Here is a 22,393-nt window from a genome sequence, read left to right as displayed (position 1 = left end):
TTTCCAATTTATCTTTAGCAATAAGGGCTGTTCATCTGGTGGGAAAGGGCCAAATCTAGTAAGCTGCAGGCAAAGACATTTGACGTCAAATGGAAATGTACTGGGAAGTTTCCAGTGACCTTAAACTAGACTGAAGTGCAACCAGTTATGCCAGGGTTTTCAATCAGCTACCTAAACGTCATTACCGAAAGTGGCCGGAGCAGCAAAACTATTTAACAACAGGCAAAGACCAGCAAATGCTCAGGTCATACCCAAAGGATTACAATGGGTTATACCCATGCAAGCACACTGTTCCCATCATTTTCCCAAGATCGTTTCCCCACATGGATTGCCAGTGCTTAGGAAACTGGCAGTGGCTCTCCAAGATCTCAGGCAGTTAAAGGTTTTTCATAGCTTCTGCTACCTGACCCTTTTAACTGGAGATGCAAGGAACTGAATGGATAGAGAGTACCTGCATGGGGTCTCCTCCTAAAACACAGGCATTGCTTCCATGGAATCCTCTGGTAAGGAAATGGAAGAAAACTCTCCATTTTATAGCAGGGGATTCTGATGCACCCCACCATCCACACCCATCCTGTTTCAACAACAATATGCATGATGCTGAACAGGTACACTGTGGGTGTGCATTCAGACATATATATGACAGATCAGATATATGTCTCAGATGTTTTCAAATTAGAGCATACATGACTTAATAAATGAATAGCCCCCTGAGTATGTTTATTATGCCACCTCTTCTCCCCTGAAACTCATTAGATATGTTTCTCCATAGCGACAGGCTCTTCTCATGTCACAAAGCGAGACAATCTAACATAAAGGTGCTTTACACAGAGGTTCAAACAACATAGGAATCTGGAAGATCAATTATAAAACTCCCCAGCATTTTTCTTCTTTTCTTACGCCATGAAAAGCAATAGGGGTGGGGCGCTGATCACAAAAATAGCCTGCAGGGAAATGATAACTACCTCCTTCCGCAGTGATATATATATTTGTATATTACACAGCATTTAAACACAAAACATCCCTTACAAAATAGAAATAGCACGTAACAAAATATAAAAAATTACATTCTGAAAGTACTTCTATATAATGTATTTAATTTACGTTAATGTATAAAAGTATCACTATACCAATTGATGTACCCCCCCCCCCCGGAACACAAAGCCCCTTCATGTATATCAGAAACAGTTACAGTGGGCCTATTTAGGCATTAATTGGTTATTTACATGATTTTGTTTGTTTGTTACTATGCTATATCTATTTTGTGTGTGTTTTTATACTGCCTCAGCTCAAATTACTTATTTGTGAAAACCAACCTGCATGATGCAAGAAGTAAGGCAATCATTAGTTCCCTATAGATCATAGAGGACCCAGGCCCTTTTTATATGGTTAGGATCATGTGGGAAAATGATTGCTTGTACATGAGAGCATGAGCAAAGTTCTTATTGTTATAGGGTGATTTCATAGCTAGAAGCATCCTTGGAACATGAACAGCGCGTGGACAGCTCGTGATGTCCTATATGATTGGCTAACGTGGCATGGCCTGATGCTCGCATGGTCTAGTGCGAAGGTTCTTATCTGCTTGCTAGAACAAATTGCTTGGCTTGTACTTTGTATCTTTCTGATTTCACACAATAAAAAGCTGTGCTGCATTAGCCCTAGGAGCAGCCATATTTCGGAACCTACAATGGTGTGAGACTGATTTTTCTTTGGATGCCGAGCTGCAACTCGACAATTGGTGCCCCGTGTGAGGCCTTCGGACTTCACGTTGTTTTTCATTGTTCAGCACTCACCAACACGTCGTTCATCCACGTTGTGAATCCCTGGTGAGTGCTCCCGTGTGATTTCTTTCGGACTTCATGCTGTTTTACAACGTTCAGCCTCACCTCGCCCGGCAGGGCTGCAGACGCGTCGTTCATCCACGTAGTGGATCCCCGGTGAGAGCTCCCGTGTGAATGTGATTCTGGATCAGCACTTATCTCCGCCCGGACAGGGCAAAAGGCGCCTCCCTCATCCTCCTAAGGATCCCTCGGTAAGTGCTCCCTGCTCTTTCTTGCAACTCTTGCAATCATGGGAAAATCTCTCTCTGCACCACAGAAAAAATTTTTAAAAGACCTTAAATTCCTTTTGGCCAGTAACAACCTTGCTGTTCGGAAAGCTGACCTTAAGTCCCTTATAAAAGCCCTGGACACCCACTGCCCGTGGTTTCCCCAGGATGGAAATTGGGGGTTAGACGATTGGAAAAAAATTGGACACTTCTTTCAAAATCATCCGCAGATTGATGTAAAGGTTTTACATGCCTGGGGTAACGTCTACAAAGCTATGTCGTGCTTAACTCCTTCAAACATTCTTCTGGCTGCTGCACCAGCTTCCTCAGACGCCCCCCCGGTTCCCGCTTTGCCTGCCTCAAACCTTCCTCCTAAACCTCCGGACATTCTCTCTTCGCCTCATCCTGTCACTCCCCTGCATTCTTCAAATTCTGCAGCACCCCCCGCTCTTCCACCTCCTCCGCCCAAGGCATCTGGCACCGCTTCCACCCCACTTCAAGAATCTCTTCGCGCCGCTGCTCCGTTGCTAGCTTTTGATTCTACAACTCCTAATCTTTTTCCTGTGATTGCTCCTGCCCCCCCGGGGGGAGGCCCAGCCCGGCACGAACAGTTTGATTTGAGATTCATAAAGGAACTGTATTCTTCTGTCAAGGACAATGGCCCTGCACCCCCAGCCCCCATCATGCTGAACCAAACTGATGTTCTTGATGGGCTGACGGGAGGAGGCAATTTTCTTACTATTGCCCAACAGTTGGCCCTTGATCCTATGTATTGGGCAGCCACCATCGCTGCTGCCCAAGAAGCTTTGTCCTCTGTTCCTGATGACAAGAATGAGCGCGGTAGCAGCATCAGACTGGGCCCTACAGAGCCTTATGGACAATTTGTCAATCGCTTGAATAACACTCTTAAGCAGCAAGTTCAAGACGTAGCAGCCCAAGAAGTGATCGTACACCAGCTTGCGTTTGATAATGCGAATGAGGACTGTAAGCAAGCACTACGCCCTTTGATGGCAACTCCCAATGTAGCCATTGCAGATATGCTTAAAGCCTGCTAATCGGTGGGGACTGAGATACATAAAGCTCGCTTGCTAGCCGCAGCTCTGTCCTCCACCGTGTCCAAAAATCCTGCAAAGGATAAAACCTGCTTTGGATGTGGCAAAGTGGACCATTTTCGTGCGCAGTGCAGATCTACCGCACAGCAATGTCACTCCAGCACAAAGTGCCCCATCTTTGATACAGGCCAGGACTTGTCAATTTTCTGAAGCACATCTTAGATCACATATTGGTCACCCTGGTTATTTGGCAACAGGAATTTTACGCCTGCTGAACTTCATTTCTGGAAGGAAGAAGTATTGCAACGCCCTTTAGTGTCTTACAGGTTGCTTCCAGATCCACAGTGGAAGGGTCCAACTTCCTTGATTTCCTGGGGTCGCGGGTTTGCGGCAATTGACGTAGACGGAGTTCCCCGATGGGTTCCAGCCCGCTGCGTTCGACCTTGGCGCTCTTCTGTTGCCTCGTCTTCGCCCGAGGAGACACCAGCACCTTGAAACCGTATTTTACGCTGTTTGCCGGTGATGACCTCTCACCTGACCTCAACCCACATTGCAGTTGGAGACATCGCCATATTGATGTGCCCTGGATTACGTCACCTTCCACAGCGGTTCCAGTGTTTCCTGGCACGTTGAAAGGCCATCTTCAACCCTATCGCGTTGGCCCCCCTTCCCCCTGGGAAGCCACCGTTTCTACCACTTATCGTTACAGTTTTGCCGCCTCTTGTCTGGGAAATGAACCTGGCTTTGAAGGATGCCCTCGTCAGACCGGCATCGCTTGGGTTTTGCCCCCCAATAGCGACCATCCCATCTGTGTCACCACGTTTCGTTGGGTTTGGATTTTTGGCTCCGCAATGCACGGAACAGTACATAAGGCCTATTTACAGCAAATGGGCTCCTGTATCTGCAGAAATGGCTGTGTGGCTTCTCCTGGTTTGTGGTTTTTGCATGCCAATAATCGAGCCACGAAATATCACGCAGGTTGCTCGGAAACAGCTATTGGAATAATTTACCATTCTCACCCTTATTGCCCCCCCGAGCAACCAATATGGCATCGTCCTGAGTGGCCCCACAATTCCACTTCACACGGATGGAGCCTCTCCGTGAACTTTGTAAGTTTGTAAGTAACTTTGATCATAGAGGACCCAGGCCCTTTTTATATGGTTAGGATCACATCAAAGTCCCCGTAGGTTTTTACTAGGATATCACCATGACAAGTGCACTTACTTGGCATCTGATTACATAAACCGTATGTCTCACAGTGAAGTACTCCTTCCAGAAACATCCCAGGAAGGTTTATAATTGCTCCAGGGAGTACTTCACTGCAAAACAAGTGTGAGCACACTTCCTAATCTTCAGTGCTATTTTTCTAGAAAAAGAGGTGCCAGAACTCACCATGAACACTTCCCTCGTTCTCTTAGGATGGCTATGGCGCCCACCTGAGACATGTCAGAACCTAGTTCCAGTGATTTACACCTGGGGGGGGGCCTGCTAATCTCCACACTAAAACCAGGGCTAGAAAATATATCTATCCAAGCTCTAGATAGGGTGTGTGCTTAAGCAATTGCCTGATGTGGGGCGTGATAGTGAGATCTTGTCTCTTTCAGAGCACCACTGATACATGCCCAGGTTGGAAGCCATCATTCATTTGTATCACTGACATTATGCCTCTCTAGTTCATGCATATGGCACATAGTTGCTCTCAAAGAGGACTATATCTGGGTCAGTTTCATTTACTGTAGAACTTCAACCTTCCTCCAAGGTGTTTAAAATAAAATTTTATTCTTGCACTGTTAGCAGCACCTGGGCCCTCCAGCTGAAGTCCCCAACTGCACCTTGCCCTGACCACAGGAAGAAGGTGATCTGTTGTGCCAACTCTACCTAGGCCAGGAGGCTGCTCAGGCCAAGCAATTAAAACAGGAAATCTGTTTTTGTTTTCAAGTATCTTGAAGGTTCTTTCCTTTTATTGAAATAGGGGGGAAAATAAAGATCAATATCGGATATATTTTTATCAAGACTAAAACACTAATCTAAATAAAACAGAGCAGAAACAGAAGAAAAAATGAATGGGGTAAAAGAAAAAGAGGGAAATAGAGAGAAATAGAAAAGAGAACTTCTGATTCTTTATCTGTCAGCTATATAGAGAGAATTGTTCAACACATGGGCTCCAAGAGAACACTCAACAAATCCACCTTTTATAAACTAACATTATCTTCAATCCTCAAACCGAGATATCATAAGTACATTTACTTTTTCATGCAAAAAACCCATAGAAAGTTTCCAATCTTTAGTAAATGTTGACTATGGTTTTTCTCTGATTAAACGTCAATTTCACTATCTCAGCCAAGTCCAGTAATTCTAACAACCATTCCTCCACTGTAGACAATGATGAATTTTTCCTTCTTTGTGCATGTAAAAGTCTCGATGTTGTGATCATATATTGAAATAAAGTTCCACAGACCTTTTCTAATCATATACCCGTAAATCTCAGCAGGCTTGGGAGAACCTCTAGGTTTGCAAAAGTACCAAAAAAAGAGAGAGTCAACCCAGACCATGGCATAACCCTCAAAACAGCTATGGCTGAGCATGCTTATTAGTGGCCATGAAATGCTTGCTGTCTGAGTGTTGGAAGGGGGGAAAAATGGGAAACTGAGAGGAGAAGAGGGAATGGGGAAAAAAGGAATTTTGACCAGCAAGGAGGACTCCTGTAGGCCTCATCTGTAGCTCAGTTTCAAAACTCCGCAAGCCCTGCTGCACATTGTATTGTGTTGCAGCCATCCCTGGAATCTGCCTCAACAGGACTTGCCTACTTTATTCCAGACAAAAGATTTCACTCAAGGTACACATGAAGAAAAACAAACAAAACACATACCAATAAAATTCCTATTTGAAAAGAGAAGACAGATTCTAAAGGTGAGTCTGGTCTTTAAGAGATTAAAGCATTCAAGCCTGAGCCATTCACCTTTATAGAGAAAGACAACAAGCACACAGAAACCACACTTGGACCTTTGCTCGACCTGGAACTTTTTTCCCCCAACACGGAAATTAAATGAACTAAAGGACATATTTGTACTACAGTACAAGCTTAGATCAAGATTTTGGTAGTTGTATAAGTCCAGGGAGGAGTATGTAGAGTCAGTCAGTGGGAATAATAAAGAAGAAGAAGAAGAAGAAGAAGAAGAAGAAGAGGAGGAGGAGGAGGAGGAGTAGTAGTTTGGATTTGATATCCCGCCTTTCACTCCCTTTTAAGGAGTCTCAAAGCGGCTAACATTCTCCTTTCCCTTCCTCCCCCACAACAAACACTCTGTGAGGTGAGCGGGGCTGAGAGACTTCAAAGAAGTGTGACTGGCCCAAGGTCACCCAGCAGCTGCATGTGGAGGAGCGGGGAAGCGAACCCAGTTCCCCAGATTACGAGACTACCGCTCTTAACTACTACACCACACTGGCTCTGTTATTAGGACCAGTTAATGTCCAGAACAGAAAGCAGTTGTTGCTTTTGTAGCAAGAATCAATTCCATGAAAGAGCCCTGGTTTGATCCCAGAACTATAATTCCCAAGATTGTGGGGGGGAAAGGATCCAAAACAGTTAGACTGGGTAAAATCTGTAGCCAAGACGCCACTGGCAAACCCCTTTACAGATGAGAACATTTGAACCAGCTTGGTTTTTGCTCTGAGACGCAGCAATATTCTGAAGTCTCTGGCTTTTCCAGTTCTGCTATCCAAGATCCTTTTAGCTGGAGAGTCAAACTGGGCCTTCTGCATCAACATGTACTCTGGCCCTGGAGATGCAGCCTCTTTCAACACCAGAGTTTCAACGAAGTCCTTTCTCTCTTTATCATGACCTACACTATACAAAAACTAACCTCGCCTAGATACATAATCCTGGTCTAACTTCCTTTATCTGCGAACTTTGATTCAAGTAAGCATTTGCCTATCATAAACACAGATCAAAGTTCAGCATCGTCCAGTTGTTCGTACTTTCTTTAGCACTGTATACATGACAAATACCTTCCGACTCTAAGCACTGCAACTCTGTTTAGTCTGTACCACTTTGGATTTTCAGGGGTTTCGTTTCCCTTGTTTTAAGGCAAACAGTATCACATTCTCTTCAGCAAATCCAAAGAAATTCAGAGGCCAGATGACACTGAATTTTTTTTGACTGCTGTGAAAGTGATGTTGGCCAGTATGAGTTCTGTGCCATCGCAATGAGTGGCTTTAAAAACACTGGCAAAGGTATCAGAACACTTCATATTAATCTAAAGCAGCAGCCAACTATGTCACGGTGAGGGTTAGGGCTGGGCGATATCAGCTTTGAAGCATCGCAGTATATCACCAGCCAAACATTGTGGTCTGGCGATATACCGCGATATTGAACAAACAAGCTGCACTGGCTGCGAGGCACTGGGTGAAATTGCCACAGCAGGAGCTGAGACATTTTCACCCCAGCGCCTAGCGGGCTGGGACAAGGCAGCTTGTTTTTACAGCTCAGCTGGGGCACAGGAGGGCTCCCCACCACCAGTTGAGCCATCCCTGGTGTTCCCCCAGCTTGCAGATGAGCAGGGAGACCAGCGGGGATCCCTTGCCTGGAGCCAGTGCCAGGCTGGGGGACTCTGAGGGGAGCAGCAACCGCACACTCCTCAGCTGAGCAGTTAAAAGATGCAGTGGGGGGAACAAGCTGTATGGGCGCTTCATCGGTGTAGCTTTTTTCTCCCTCTGCACAGTATGAGGGTAGAGCAGGGGTCAGCAACCTAAGGCCCATGGGCCACAAGCGGCCCATGGTGGTCGTTTAACCAGCCCATGGACCCCTGCCGCCCGCTCAGGGAACCCTGCTGCCCACTCGGTCGGCTCCCATGCACCACGCTAAACTGGCACAGAGTAGAGCGGGGACTGCCTTCCGTGACACTGACCAGCTTCCCATTGGCTGCAGGAAGGTCCTGCAGCCAATGGGAAGCTGCACACGCCTCCTCCGCACCAGAAGGAGCACCGGAAATAGCCTTTGTGCATGTGTGCAAGCACGCACACACACACTCCGGCCCACTGCGGCGTCTGTGGGACTGTGAACCGGGCCAAGCCACAAAAACTTTGCCAACCCCTGGGGTAGAGCAACACTCGCTAGAGGAAGTCACTAGCAGAGGGACTCAGGAGTGGGGGTGGTTTCACCAGCGATATACTGGTGAGTGAAGCCGACATCGCGGTCTGCTCCTCATACTGGTCCTGGGCTATACAGTGGTACCTCAGGTTAAGAACTTAATTCGTTCTGGAGGTCTGTTCTTAACCTGAAACTGTTCTTAACCTGAAGCACCACTTTCGCAAATGGGCCTCCCGCTGCCGCTGCACCGCCGGAGCGCGATATCTATTCTCACCTTGAAGCAAAGTTCTTCAATACGGAGTCTGTAACCTGAAGCGTATGTAACCCGAGGTACCACTGTATATTGATATATCGCCCAGGCCTAGTGAGTTTTGCTAAATCAAAATTAAATCCAGACCAATCCAGGATTCACACTTTTGTCCAGCAACATTCACAACTGCTACTAACGGGTGCAAGCAATCAAAAGGAAAGAGGAATTTCTGTGTCCCACCATTTATTCTTCTGGTAAATGTGAAGGGGCTAAAGTACTTTACAACAACCCTGCAAGGTAGGTTAGGCTGGATGGCAAAGTCTGTTGGGAAAACAAATGGCGAATTGCTGGGCTCCACTGCAAAAACACCTTGGAAGGAAATCCCCATCTCTCTCAATAAAAGCCACTTCCCTGCATGCAAGTGCCTAGGATCAAAGTCCAAAAGTCACCAGCAGTTGCTTCTGGGGTGGTGACAGTTCTGGAGACACTTCTTCCCACCCAATAAACTGAAAAACTGGAGGCAGGCTGTGTTTGCAAGTATTTCGCAGTATTAGGAGAAGTTGCTGTTCTAAACATAGGCAAAAGTTTGAGGAGGTTATTATTCCACTCCCACTGAACTGGTTTGCCTAGACCCAGAATAAACCTATGAAGTCATAACTTAAATAGCAGGCTCTAGATTGTTGCCAGTAAACATCTTTGGGTCCTGCCCTTCCACATAAGGAAAACACAGGATTCCCATTTTATGGAGAAAACAGAACGAGCGCAGCAGCATCGCTAAAGAGTCAAACAGCAGGCACCCAAGAATACAGTTTATGATGAACAGCATTATTCCTTTATTCTTAGCAGCCAAAACAATCCTTAACAAAAACAATCCTTAACAGCCAAAACAAGTGGCAAGAACTGAGAGGGCGCCAGAATTGCTCAAGAATTACAAGGAGAAGAGTCTTTGGCATATTATTCCATCTATAAAGATTCCAGACAAAATGCTTTTATTTCTATCCTTGCTCAGCTTCAGCACAATCATGTATCATCTTCTTTTGACTATTTTTTTTAAAGCGGTCAGCAAACAAGTACTCAAATACCCATCTATTCCTAAAAGCAGTTTTCTCATTTGAGCAAAGTGTGTTTAGGCACATAGAATCATAGATTCGCAGAGTTGGAAGGGACCCTGAGGATCATCTAGTCTAACCCTCTACAATGCAGGAATATGCAGTTGTCAGTTGTCCCATACGGGGACCAAACATGCAACCTTGCCATTATCAGCACCATGCTCTAACTACCAACTGAGCTAATGTCTCCCCCCTTTTTTTCACCCCAGAGCTGTTTTTGCACATCTGAGCGTATATTCCATTTTTATTCTGGTATATAAAATCTTATGTGTGCTGATCAAAAGAATCATCATAGATCTTTCACCTGGACCACAAGAGAGGGAAGAAGGCTAATCTTAGTGAAGGAAGCAAATCTATTTCAGTAGGGAAGGGGAGCCTATGGGCTTTCCAGAGGATGTTGGATTCCAACTCCCATCAGCCCCAGCCAGAATGGTGATGAGGGATGAAGGGAGTTCTAGTCCAACAATCTCTGGAGGGGCCACAGGTTCCTCACTCTGTTCTGTGGGATGGAACAGAGCTTCTACAGAAATTAACAGGCCACCCATGTGAGCCAAGGCACATATCGAGCTTGGGCTGTTGGATAAGGAAGAGCATGGCAATGTTACGTTGCAACCTCAGTTGTGTTTGCTGTGGTTGCATTTGACAGCTAACAAATAAAAACCAATGTGACCGTATTGGCAGTGCTTGGTGAGCTGATCATCACGAGGCTGTACAAGAGGGTGAAGGTGGCCACCATAACTGGGCAAGGCTCTGGAGAAATCATACTGGAATTATACTGGACATACCAGTTGGGGCATTTGGCCTATAGGATGACAAAGAGGAAGTAGCATGGCCCAACTGCCCATCCTTATTTTGACATTATTGAATTTGCCCATTATTACCCTTCATGTTTCGCCAGACTAACACTTTGGGAAGTGGCATGTACCAATTCTTAGAAATTATCTCTAAGGTACTCTTTAGGGCTCCAAAAGCTTTGCAGTCATGATCAGATTTATCCTAGCAGCAGCCGTGTTCCCATTTTATTGATGGGGAACTGAGGATGCAAGAAAGGAACCCTGCCCCGATGCATTTCTGAAGTCAGCTCCCACAGGTCTCAATCCAACCCAATGATCCACCAGCACAGAGGAGAGGATCTGTGGCCCTCCAGATGTTGGAAACCAGCCCCCATCACCAGCAGCAGCCAACATCGCCAATGGTCATAGATGATGACTATTGCAGCATCTAGAGGGCTACAGGTTTCCATCCCTACTCTGGGAGCACAGTCATCTTCTTCTTTGGCGATCACTTGTAGCCGAGTAAGATTGTCTTCCATAAACACAGTTTTAACAGTGAGTTTGTAAGTGACTGTGGAGGCCAATTCTGGACCCACACGTCTTTCCACAGTGGGGACATTGGTTCTCTGCAACATGACCAATGATCATGGACGGTGACTATTGCAGTCCAGCAGCATCTAGAGGGCTACACATTTCCATCCCTACTCTAGGACAGTGTTTCCCAACCTTTTTTGGGCAAAGGCACACTTGTTTCATGAAAAAAATCTCGAGGCACACCACCATGACAGAGGGGGAAAGGCCACTTTTTACTTATGTAAAAAAAAATAAAAAAATAGTAACAGCATAGAAGGTAATGGTTATCTCTTTGATGTCTGATGGGAGGGCATTCCACAGGGCGGGCGCCACTACTGAGAAGGCCCTCTGCCTCGTTCCCTGTAACCTCACTTTTCACAGTGAGGGAATTGTCAGAAGGCCCTTGGCACTGGATCTCAGTGTCTGGGCTGAACGATGGTGGCGGAGACGCTACTTCAGGTATACTGGACCAAAACCGCTTAGGGCTTTAAAGGTCAGCACCAACACTTTGAATTGTGCTCGGAAAGGTACTGGGAGCCAATGTAGGTCTTTCAAGACTGTCATTACGTGGTCTCGGCGGCAGGTAGCAGCGCTCACAGCTTACGGACTGCACCGTGTAACAGGTGTCTGGCCCAGCAGCCTAAGGCAGACAAGCCACTGAAACAGGCATTCAGAATCCATTCATTTCATAAAACCTGCAGGGCTCAATCTCTGTGTTTGTGTATGTGTGTGTTTCTGTTTTGCCCAAGGGTCTGGGGGTGGGAGAGAGCTCTTTAGCATGATGCTTTTAAAACAATTAAATTATCAACAAACAAACCTGATGATACGAATAGCAACGTCAGGTGCTACCGGGGGGGGGGGGGAGAAGGGGGCCTACTCGGAAGTAAATACTGCGTCCAGGCGCAATTAGCGCTGATTTAAGGTGCACCAAGACTGCCTAAAAACCTCACCAAAGAAATGCAACAAAGCGCTTCGTTGCAGAGGGGAGAGTTTGTGCACCGTGGAGGCTGGAGGGCTTCTATTCTACATGCGGGGGTTGGGGGGGCGAGGAAAATGTGCTCCGTGGGGGGGCGGGGAAGGCAAGAAAAGGAGCTGAGCTCTAACTATAGGCTCCCACGCTTGAGCACGCCCGACTCGGTGGGGCGGACCACCCTCTCTCCTGGAGGAGGAAGAGGAGGAGGAGATTCCCATCCACGGCGTGGCCTCCCGCGCTCCTGATCGGGAAATCTCTGCAGCCCAAGACTCTCCGCGAGGCAGCTCCTCCCTTCCTGCCTTGAGCCGCCGCCAGCCGCGCCCCCCTCCCCAGTTATCTGCTGCCTGCCAAGCCCCGCCCCTCTTCATTGTCCTCCCCTTCTGTTTATTTCCCTTCCTCCATCCCTCGCTTTTTTCCCTCTCTTTCCTTTTTTTTAAAAATTTTTTCTCTTCCTCTTCTTTTTTCCCACCCTTTCTTTTTTCTCTTTCTCCCCCCCCCCCGCCCTCCTGGGTTAAAGGATTTGAGCAATGGGTCTGGAGGTGGAGCTCGTCGGAGGATTAGCCCGACTCGCCCGCCTCCCTCCCACGGCACACTAGGCAACGTCCGGCGGCACACTAGTGTGCCGCGGAACACCGGTTGGGAAACACTGCTCTAGGAGCACAGTACCATCTGGAGAACACATAAAAACAGAGAATCGTAGAGTTGGAAGGGACCCAAGTGTCATCTAGTCCAACCCCCTGCAATACAGCAATCTCTTGGCCAACGTGGGGCTTGAACCCATGACTCTGAGATTAAGAGTCTCCTGCTCTACTGACTGAGCTATCCTTCAGGTCATATTTGATTTATATTCTGGCCTAGCCTCCTCCATTACCCATGTAGCTTATTTACTACTGCAATTCTGACCGCTATATTGCTCTTTGGGCTAATAATGTGAGAGCTAGGCACACATTACTTATGCACTGCATGCTGCAGGGGTGCAAAGCTGCTAAACCAGTGTTTCTCAAACTGGGGTCTCCAGCTGTTGTTGGACTACAACTCCCATCATCCTTGACCACTGGTCCTGCTAGCTAGGGATTATGGGAATTGGACACTATGGAGACCCAAGTTTGAGAAACACTGTGCTAAACTGTATCATTTGAACAGTCAACTCTCCTACATTTTTGCTGTTCCCTCTCCCTTTTTGACTCTACATATCCCTTCACATTTACAATAACCTAAACACATCCAGAGAAAAAGCTTGGAGAACTGATCAAGCGAAGTGGACAACATGTATATCTGACCTGTTCCTCTTGAGACTGCATGCAGGGTTCATTACGACCGGGATGCTATTCTACACATTCTCAGCGGTCTTTGTTCCTTACTCTTTGGGTGGGGTCATATGCATTGCCTAAGTCAGACAACCACACAGCCTTGCCTGCCAAAACTAAGTTTTAATGATATGCACAGACTGGAGGCAAACTTCTGTGTTTTGTCTCTTACATTCCCTCCAGTGCAGCAGAAGTCTCAAGCAGGTCATGGAGAGAAAGTGACGTAAACGAAAAAGTATCTGCCAGGTAGGTAAGTCACCTCACTGCTCAGGGGCTTTGTTAATCCGGTCTCCTAGAAACACACCTATAGTAACCTCACTCTTCCCGGGCACCCAACGGAAATGATGCACTCACTTGTCCTGTTCAAACAAGCCATCCATTCCCCACGGGATTCCCCACCTCCTGACCTAGTTCATATGTCATATCTACAGAATACATTTGTTTTCTGGCTCAGATCCCACCACCACTCCTTGTCAGCGGCTTCAATTGTATTTCATTTTCAAATATCTCAGTCCCACAAATCAGCCCCCAGCAAACATAAACGTGGAGATTTTTAAAGCCACACACAAAAACAAAGCAGGAAAGAAGCAAATTAAAGCTGGAGTAGACAAAAGAATAAGCATTTAGCTTATCTCCAAAAGCCCATCTGGATAGAATTTACAATCCTGGGTCAAAATGAAGAACAGGCACCAAGCAAACCTTCCCAGAAAGGCATTCCATAATCTGGAGATGCCAGGAGCCGTCTATGATAGTCACTCAGAGATGGCGCCTCAGAATATGCCCTCAACACAAGGGGAAGTTTATACAGGAGAAAGCCAAATTGGTATTACTGCGTACAGTCTCCAACTCATTCAATTTTTGTGAGCTAGTTTATTGTTCACCAATCTTCCCATCTCCTGGCTTGAAACAGTTTTTCAGCTCCCTTATAATAATTGGGTGGTGGAGGTTAAGCTTCAATAACGTCAAACATTTTCCTAACACACACACACACACACATTTCAGTATACTGACAGGGTCTATTTACACAAACATCTACATTCCTTACTTTTTTTGGAACTGCCCCCACTAACAGATAAAGCATTAAATTTGCTTTGGTTACTATTCAGAAATCCTGCAGCAATTTTGAACAGGGAAATGTGTAATGAGTGCAGGGCAAATTGCTCTCACAGCTTTCAAAACCATCCATGCCCATGTATTTGCCATGCCTAGCATAAAGTATAAAAAGTAGGAAACTAGTGTTTTCATATACTGTATATATATCATCAGCTACAACAGCTACATTTTTAAAAAATGTGGTGGATTGTTCAGGAACATCAGAAGAGTGTGCTGGATCAGGCCCACCTAGTCCGACATCCTGTTCTCACAGCAGATAACAAGATGCCTATGAAAAGCCCACAAACAAGACCTGTTATTGATGGCACTATGCACACACAACAAAATCCTTCAAATATACCCGACATCACTATCATGTTATCCTCCTCTTTCCAGTAACAGAAAAGCATGAAACTTTCCGAACAGAAGAGGAAGCAAAAATAAAAGGTCTTCCTAGCTGTGCCAAGACCTCCTTTTTTAATGTTTTATTTATGCTTTTACAGTAAATTGGAACATCCAACTGGTAAATTGGAGCTGAGACCTCCTATACAAACATAGGAAGTTGCCTTACATCAGATCAAACCTTTGCCCATTGATCTTTCTAGCCCAGCTTTGATCACCTCCTTGCTATATATTTAAAGACTGAGCTGTTCCACCAGGCCTTTGGGCAGGATGCAGTTTGACTTACTTTCCTTTGTATAAAACAAGCCCAAAGGAGGCCCCCAACCCTCTCACAGGTCCTTGTAAGATCAGTGGAAACAGTTGGTCCTGGCAAGTACTCAATTCCAACCTGATAATTGCCACCTGCCCAGATTTTAACTTGTCTGAATTAATTTTAAGATGTATTTTAATTAATTGATGTCTGTTGTTATGCATAATGTGTTGCTTTTAAGGATACAAATAAAATATTTATTATTATTATTATTATTATTATTATTATTATTATTATTACACTGTTATGCCACTTTAACACTCATGGGGAATCCTGGGAACTATAGTTCTGTGAGGGTCAGCACCCAAAACAAACGACAGTCCCCAAGATTCAACGATGACTGTCAAAACAATATAACAGTAATTCAAATGTATGTTGTGGATGCGACCCTTGGCAGTGGCTCTCCAGAGCTTCATGCAGAGGGTTTCTCACACCACCTGCTGCCTGAGCCTTTTTAAACTTGAGATGCCAGGAAGCCGCAGTTCCACCGCCAAATACTGGACCTTGCACTGTATTCTTCTCCTCCATTAAAGCATTCCTGGTTCAGCATGAGGCAATTAGGTTCCAGGAAGGCTCAGACCTAATCCCCATGAGACTCCTTGCCCTAGGTTTAGATTTCTTTGAAGACTTTGATACTTCTGTTGCCAGGCCGCAAATAGTTAGAGAAGAGAAATGGAAAAAATGCTTCATGGAAAGCACATCTTTCCGTGCAATTAAATGCTTAAAGCGGCACTTTTAAAACGTTTGGACCCGCAAAGATATTTTGATAGGTGCACAATGAGCTTTTACTCAAAACTCTCTTAGGTAATCCAAGATCTGAAACTCCCATTTCTCTCCCACAAGTCTCTGGACATTCAGGAGTCAAAGCACATTTAGGCCAAAGGAAAAAATAATAGACTATGGGCATGGATGGGTACATCACATTCCCTTGACCCTTCAGCATTGTATCTGCAGATGACCTGAGTAAGGTCTGGGGTTGTGCATATTCAAAATCTTCCCTATGGCCTGGAACCGTGCTTCTGTCCCCAGTGAAATGTGGTAGAATCCCTTCTTACAGATTCTACTAGAGTAGTGCAGGACTTTGCATGCCATTTCAAAGACTGTGCACGCACTGTTCTTATTTGCTGATATACTCCTTAATACGGCAGGGTTTCCCCCAGAAGTTCAGGTCTGCAGTCAATGGGGCCAAAACATTTATCGCTACAACAAGGAACCTGAGTAGGGATTAGAAGCAAAGTTTCCCTGGTCCAAATCCTGCACAAGTCATGTACTCTGCTTCATTGGGAATGTCCAACCAGTTATGACACAGGGCATTCCTACAGCCTTGACTGAGTGTAAGAAGTACAGCATCACATCATGGGTTGTTGCAGGGGAATTATTCTTGTTGGGTAAGTCAGAGATTTTCAACCTTTTTGAGTCCACGGCTCCCTTAAGCAACTACCTTCTTACTGCGGCACCCCTGTGGGGCTCAGGAGCCCAGTTAGGTCACCCCTTGATCACAGAGCTGGCAGCCTCTCACCCCTTTTCGAACATCCTCCTCTGTGGAGTGTTCCCTCAGCCTCCTCTTCTCCTGCTGCCGCCATTCTTGCTGACCCCGCACCCTACCCCAAAGAGAGGTGCCTTCCAGAGGCACCATTCACCTGCAGAGCTTATAGCCAGGCCTGCTGCAATAAACAGCTGTGCAAGCCTTTGGGAGGCAGAGACATGAGAGGGCATCAAAGGGAGGGAGGGAAAGAGGGATAGAGGCTAGTGTTGCCTGAGGCACCCCGACCATCATTCAAGGCACCCCAGGGTGCCACGGCACACTGGCTGAAAACCACTGGGGTAAGCGATAGTCAAGCTGGCATGCAGGCTGGTTAGTTAGTGACAACTGATAAAATTACATCACTGACTACATCCAGGAGTTGCCCATAACACAACCTGAAGCTAATCACAACAACTATAGATGCACTGTTGTGGAATGGGATGTAGTTTCCTAGGCACGCAAGGCAACAGAGGAATCAAATAGTACAAGCAGATCATCTTTCCTTTTAAATATGGCAATACTCACCTGCATGCCTAATACTGCATTGTTTGTGAGTTTGGGGGCAGGAGCTACAGTATTTGCAGGAATGTTTATAAGATCAGTAACATTCAAATAGTATGTGCTTGACCAATGATGATCAGATACATTTGTGCAAATTTACTGTCTCGAGTAATAATGATAAATCACAGATGCAAATTTTGAAGCAAGCTATAAAATGAATTTTTAAAGACTCAAGTTATTAAAAAATTGAACAAGGCACTCTTGCTGGAGTTAGTATGCAGCCAAAGGCCACCTTGGCTGCAAAGTACTATAAAATATAACATTTAGTGGGTGGAAAATGCAATCACCCTGAAACAAAAGCCCAGTCTTGAGGAAGGATATGCAGGCAGCACACAAATAATGTACACATGTACATTTGTAGTGTTAGGGATCAACATGTGCAGAAAGGCCTTTAGTGGCATTTCCCCATGAGTTAACCATTCTTTTTGTTAAAGGGCTACTCTGCATCATAATCCATGTTGCATGGGGATGTGGGATAGATGTTTTACATGGTCACAATTTGCATACGCACACAAGAAGCCACAATGTGGAAAAGTTCCATAGTTAAAGCAAAATGGAACATTCCCGTAATATTGCACTTTTCCAGGAAAAAGTGCTCAGATTTCAGCCTTTGTAATATATGTGCTTCCCCTTCCTCCTGTTGAAGATTCTGGATTTATGAATTTTCAAAACAATGCTTGGCCAGAGTCTCTCTCACAAAAGCATATTAACTTTTTCCAGATCAGACCAAGGTCAACTGGTTCCACTGTTCAGTTTCCAGGGGCAGCAGATGCCTCTGATTACTCATGATCAAGGCGTGAAGGTGGTCGCTTTCTCCTGCCATTTGTGCCCAAGAGGTATAAACTGCTCCTGGGCATGGGGCCTCAACTCAGTAGTTAAAACTGCATTGATAGACCCACACTCAATTCACTTGCCTACTCCAGGGGTCTTCAATGTAGCACCTCTTGGCACACATGCACCCTTGACACCCACAGGGTGCCTGCTCCTCCCACTGCTGAAATTAGGCTTGAAGGAAGCATTTAGCTGTAGCCAACTGAACAGGTTGTGGTGTGTACTTGGTTCTGAGGGTGGCAGCAGCTGTATAAACACATTAAACTTAAAGGGCAAAAAAAGAAACCTGGATTCGCTTCTACATAGTTTCATCCTTAATTCAGACTTTGTGATATATCGGTACAGTGGTACCTCGGGTTACATACTCCGCTAACCCAGAAATATTACCTCGGGTTAAGAACTTTGCTTCAGGATGAGAACAGAAATCGTGCTCCAGCGGCGCAGCGACAGCAAGAGGCCCCATTAGCTAAAGTGGTGCTTCAGGTTAAGAACAGTTTTAGGTTAAGAACAGACCTCCAGAACGAATTAAGTACTTAACCCGAGGTACCACTGTATATTGCAATGCTCAGCTGGTAATATATCATAATGAAAACTAGACATCACCCTGTCTTACAGGGAACTGCAGTTTGTGGTGAGAACTGAACCCAAGAGGGCTGAACTACAATTCCCAGGTTTTTTTTGGGGGGGGGGAGGAATGTTGTGTGTGTTGTGCTACCTACTACATTTCCTCCATTTTGTGAATAAACTCAAGGCCCCTAAATGTTGGCGACCCCTGGTCTAATCCTTTTTTTCAAAAACCAGCTCCTAGCTCCAGTAAAAGTCCTACTTCTCCTGACCTGCCTTGTTTGGGTCTCTCTGGAATTCTAGTATTTTTTGGGGGGAATAATACTTCAGTCCATAGTAGGGCAAATCTCGACAGGTCCCACAAGACACCCCAACCACACCACACACCACACACATACATCTCCTTACCCCGATGGCCTTTCCCCCGCATGGCCACATAGGCCTCGTACACGTCCTTCTTGACATAGTTGAGGAAGCCATCCTTCCGGGCAAACTTGCAGACGAAGGCCTGCTCGTAGAGGCAGTCGAGGAGGAAGCAGCTGTGGATGCCGTCTTCCTCGTCCCCCCCGGGGACCTTCTCCACCAGGGCCAGGTTGCACTGCGGGTGCTTGCAGCAGGCCCGCACGCAGTCGCGGCCCCTCTCCACCGACGGCGAGGACAGGAAGGTGGCTCCGTTTTCCACCGAGGCGTCCGTGTCCAGGACGAACTCGGGCAAGCCGGCCGTGAAATGGGCCTGGCACCTGTCTCCGAAGGACTCTCCTTCCGCCGCCTCTTCCTGCCCGACGGCTACCAAGGCAGTCGCGACGAGCTGAAGCAGCAGCCCAGCCTGGACGTGAATCCGACGGGGGAGCATCGTGACGCAGGCGGAGCCCCTTCTTCCGCGCAGGCGGTGGATCTCCGCAGCCGAGCGAGGGCGGAAAGCAGGTAAAGCGCAGAAGGGCTCGCCAAGGAGAGTCGACCGCGCCGTCGACTAGGAAAGCTGAAAGGGAATTGTTTCCCCTCCCGTCTACTTGTGGCTCTTTAGCCCAAAGAGCATTTCTTTAAACAACTTTCCCCTCCAGATTTTTCTTTTTTAAACTCTGGCTCGCCTGTTCCCAAAAAGTCCAAGTGCCGATGCGCGACGGCGACTCTTCCTTTCGGTTCCTCCTCGGGCGCGTGTCCGGGGATCGGAAGAGTGAGGCTCCCTGGGCGCCGTCCCTTCGGTTTTGTGCGACGACTTCCTCCCTCGGACCTCTGCGATCTGTTTCCCTTTTCGGGTTTTTTTTCCACTACCTGCCGACTGGTTTCAGGTGAAACTGACTCACGGGCTACGCTGCAGCCCAAGAGGGGTGTTTCCCTTCCGCGGATCTCCGATTAACTCCTTCCCCGCCGCCTGAACTTCAAGGTGCGCCCTTTAGCAAGAGCTCAGGGAGAGACAAAAGACTCCAGGTGACAGGAAGTGAAATTCAACGCCTGGACACCCAGCCCTTCCTATTTACTTTGAACAGGCAAGAGGGAAGGGAAAGGGGAGGATGCTTAGAGGCGCGCCTTTCCCCCCAGCCGCTTGCCGTGAAAGGGAAGAGGACGGGCAGATCTGAAAGAATTTGGAAGCCCTTTCAGGCCAGGGGGAGAATGTGAAATTGAAATACTGCCCATTTCTTAGTGCCCGCTCTTCCCTGTGGAAAACGCCAGGCGAAAACGGCAGCCTTTGGCTGATTGACATCCGATGTTCTGGGAAAGGGATTATGGGTTTGTTGTTCTTAATTTTATCATATATATTTTATATTGTCGTTTTATGTTGTGAACCTCCCTGAGATATATCGATGAGGGGCGGGATACAATCAAAAATAAAAATAAGATGTTCCACTGTGGTTTCCTCCCCCATTGATTTAAAATCTAAATATGACTTACATGGGGCATTTCATCCGTGAATCTTCAAATATCCCCACACAGTGAAATGTGTTACATTGAACAAACATATTTATTTACTTAATATCTGCCAAGGAGCTTTAGGAGGCGTACATGATTCTCTCCCATCATTTACCTCACAAAAACCCTATGAGGTGGGTTTGGCTGAGAGACTATTATGGGCCCTACGTCACCCAGTGAGCTTCAGGGCTGAGTGGGGATTTGAACTCTGATCTCCTGGATCCTAGTCCAGCACTCAAACCACAATATTGTAGTGCACAATATTATACACTGTAGAATTATTTATTTTGTCTAGTTATGTAATACATTTTTAAAACAAACAAATTTAATTAAAGATTTTCATAGATTTACAGAAGTATGTGCATGGTCTCTTTTTCCCCCCAGGTCATGATATCTTTTCTACAGATCAGTTACATTCAATGTGAGACTGGGAGAGGCTCCCGCTCACCCAGCAATATGCCAGAAATAGGACCACTGTACAATCCAAGTTAACAACCCAAATCCTGAGCATAGAGGTACCTAAAAGCTTTCCAGAATGGCACGTCAGATGTGTTTCCCTGGGGAGGGCTGTAATTCATTTTTCTTTAAAAAAAAAAAAGCAAGATCACAAGAAAAGCATATTCTTTGTTCCATGTATAAATCCTTTAACGAGCTAGATGTGTGTTGCAGGCCAGCGGACATCAGATCAGACGTGAGGAATCTTCGTCCCACCAGATGTTGCTGAACTACAAAACCCATCAGCTCCAGTGGCCAGGCATGATGGGAGTTGTAGTCCAGAAACATCCAAAAAGGCAAAGCTTTGTCACACCTGCCTTAGCCATATCCTTCACTTTGCTCTGATAAAGTCAACTTTGGATCATGTCTGTGATTCAGAAAGGCGGGTGGGGAGAATAAAATTCCCCCTGCCTCTTCATCTGTAGGGCCTGCCCTGCTGAAGTATGGGGAAACCCCTAGATTCATTGCCAGCATAACTAAACTGTAGGTTCACATTCAGAGTCAGAATTCCATTGAACAGCATTTGGAGTGAGTCAACAGAGGGGGAGGAGGCTCTTATCCTCATGTCCTGGGCTTTCCTGTCTATGGGCTTTCCAAGGGCATCTGGTTAGCTACTGCAAGAAACAGAATCCTAGACTAGATGAAACTTATCTTGATCCAGTTTTCTGATGCTGGAGACCAAAGCTTGCTTTTCTCTCTGTTGCTTTAGCTTAACAATGGGAAGAATCAGAGTTGATGCATCCTAGCAGGTGGGAGCCTGCAAGGCAGATATGAGCCACCCTGGCAAAACCCTCCATCCTCTGCCATGCACCAGGTACTTGGCGCTCCCCACCCTCAGCTGAATGGCAGTGTGGCAGCAGGAGAATTGCCGTCCCCAGATTGTGAGTGTGATGCAGCAGAAGATTCAAGGCATTGCCCATCCCCTTACCAATAGCCCCAGGCTCTTATAACAGGAAAATGATGTCAACAGTTTCTGCAGATTTTGTCTCGAGACTTTATTTGGATTTGATGTAGAAGTGGTTTAAAACAAAGCAAAACTGCACAGTTTGGCTGGTTGAAAGTGATGAAGGACACCTCCGCATTATGCTTCCTCAATAGCTGCCACAGTGCTTACTCCCCCTCCTGCCACCCACCAAAAAAAAACTAAATTGAAGAACCTCTTAAAAACCACTTTAGGGTGATCAGATAAAAATCAACATTGTTTGAAAAGTCAGGGAAGAGAAGACTGGCTTTTGTCACCCGTCAAGCAGCCTGCGTACCAAGGGTGATTTAAAGGGGTACCTGTGTAGCGTGTGGCATTGTGGTTTAAACCACTGAGCCTCTTGGGCTTGCCAATTATTTTTTCCTGCCCTTAACCCTGAGATCCCAACAATGGGTTACAACGATTAAAGCACAACGTTAAAAGCCGTCTGAAACAACTTACAATCACAGAAATAAGCTGGGTCCTAAAAATATACATCCCAAAGGTCAAAAGACAGGACAAAGAGGGGCATCTTCAGCGTTCACTGTGAGTTGTATGGTGAAGGTGGTAGATG

At 46.2% G+C, this 22,393-nt stretch overlaps 1 protein-coding gene across 2 annotated transcripts in view; it reads right to left on the bottom strand.

Annotated features, from left to right (window-relative positions):
* Positions 1 to 20,624, bottom strand: part of SPINT1 (serine peptidase inhibitor, Kunitz type 1) — a 37,648-nt gene extending 17,024 nt beyond the window's left edge. Inside the window, exon 1 of one of the 2 annotated variants that reach the window (XM_081886927.1) lies at positions 18,864 to 20,624. In XM_081886927.1, coding sequence (XP_081743053.1) covers positions 18,864 to 19,308 — 445 coding nt within the window. In that variant the 5' untranslated portion in view covers positions 19,309 to 20,624. The remainder of the gene's footprint in view (positions 1 to 18,863) is intronic. The other variant, XM_081886926.1, reaches the window with a different exon arrangement.
* Between the last annotated feature and the right edge of the window lie 1,769 nt (positions 20,625 to 22,393).

The sequence above is a fragment of the Podarcis melisellensis genome (genome assembly GCF_964234715.1).
Source record: "Podarcis melisellensis genome assembly, chromosome: 1".
Lineage (NCBI taxonomy): Eukaryota > Metazoa > Chordata > Lepidosauria > Squamata > Lacertidae > Podarcis > Podarcis melisellensis.
This window is presented reverse-complemented; position numbering and strand designations above follow the sequence as displayed.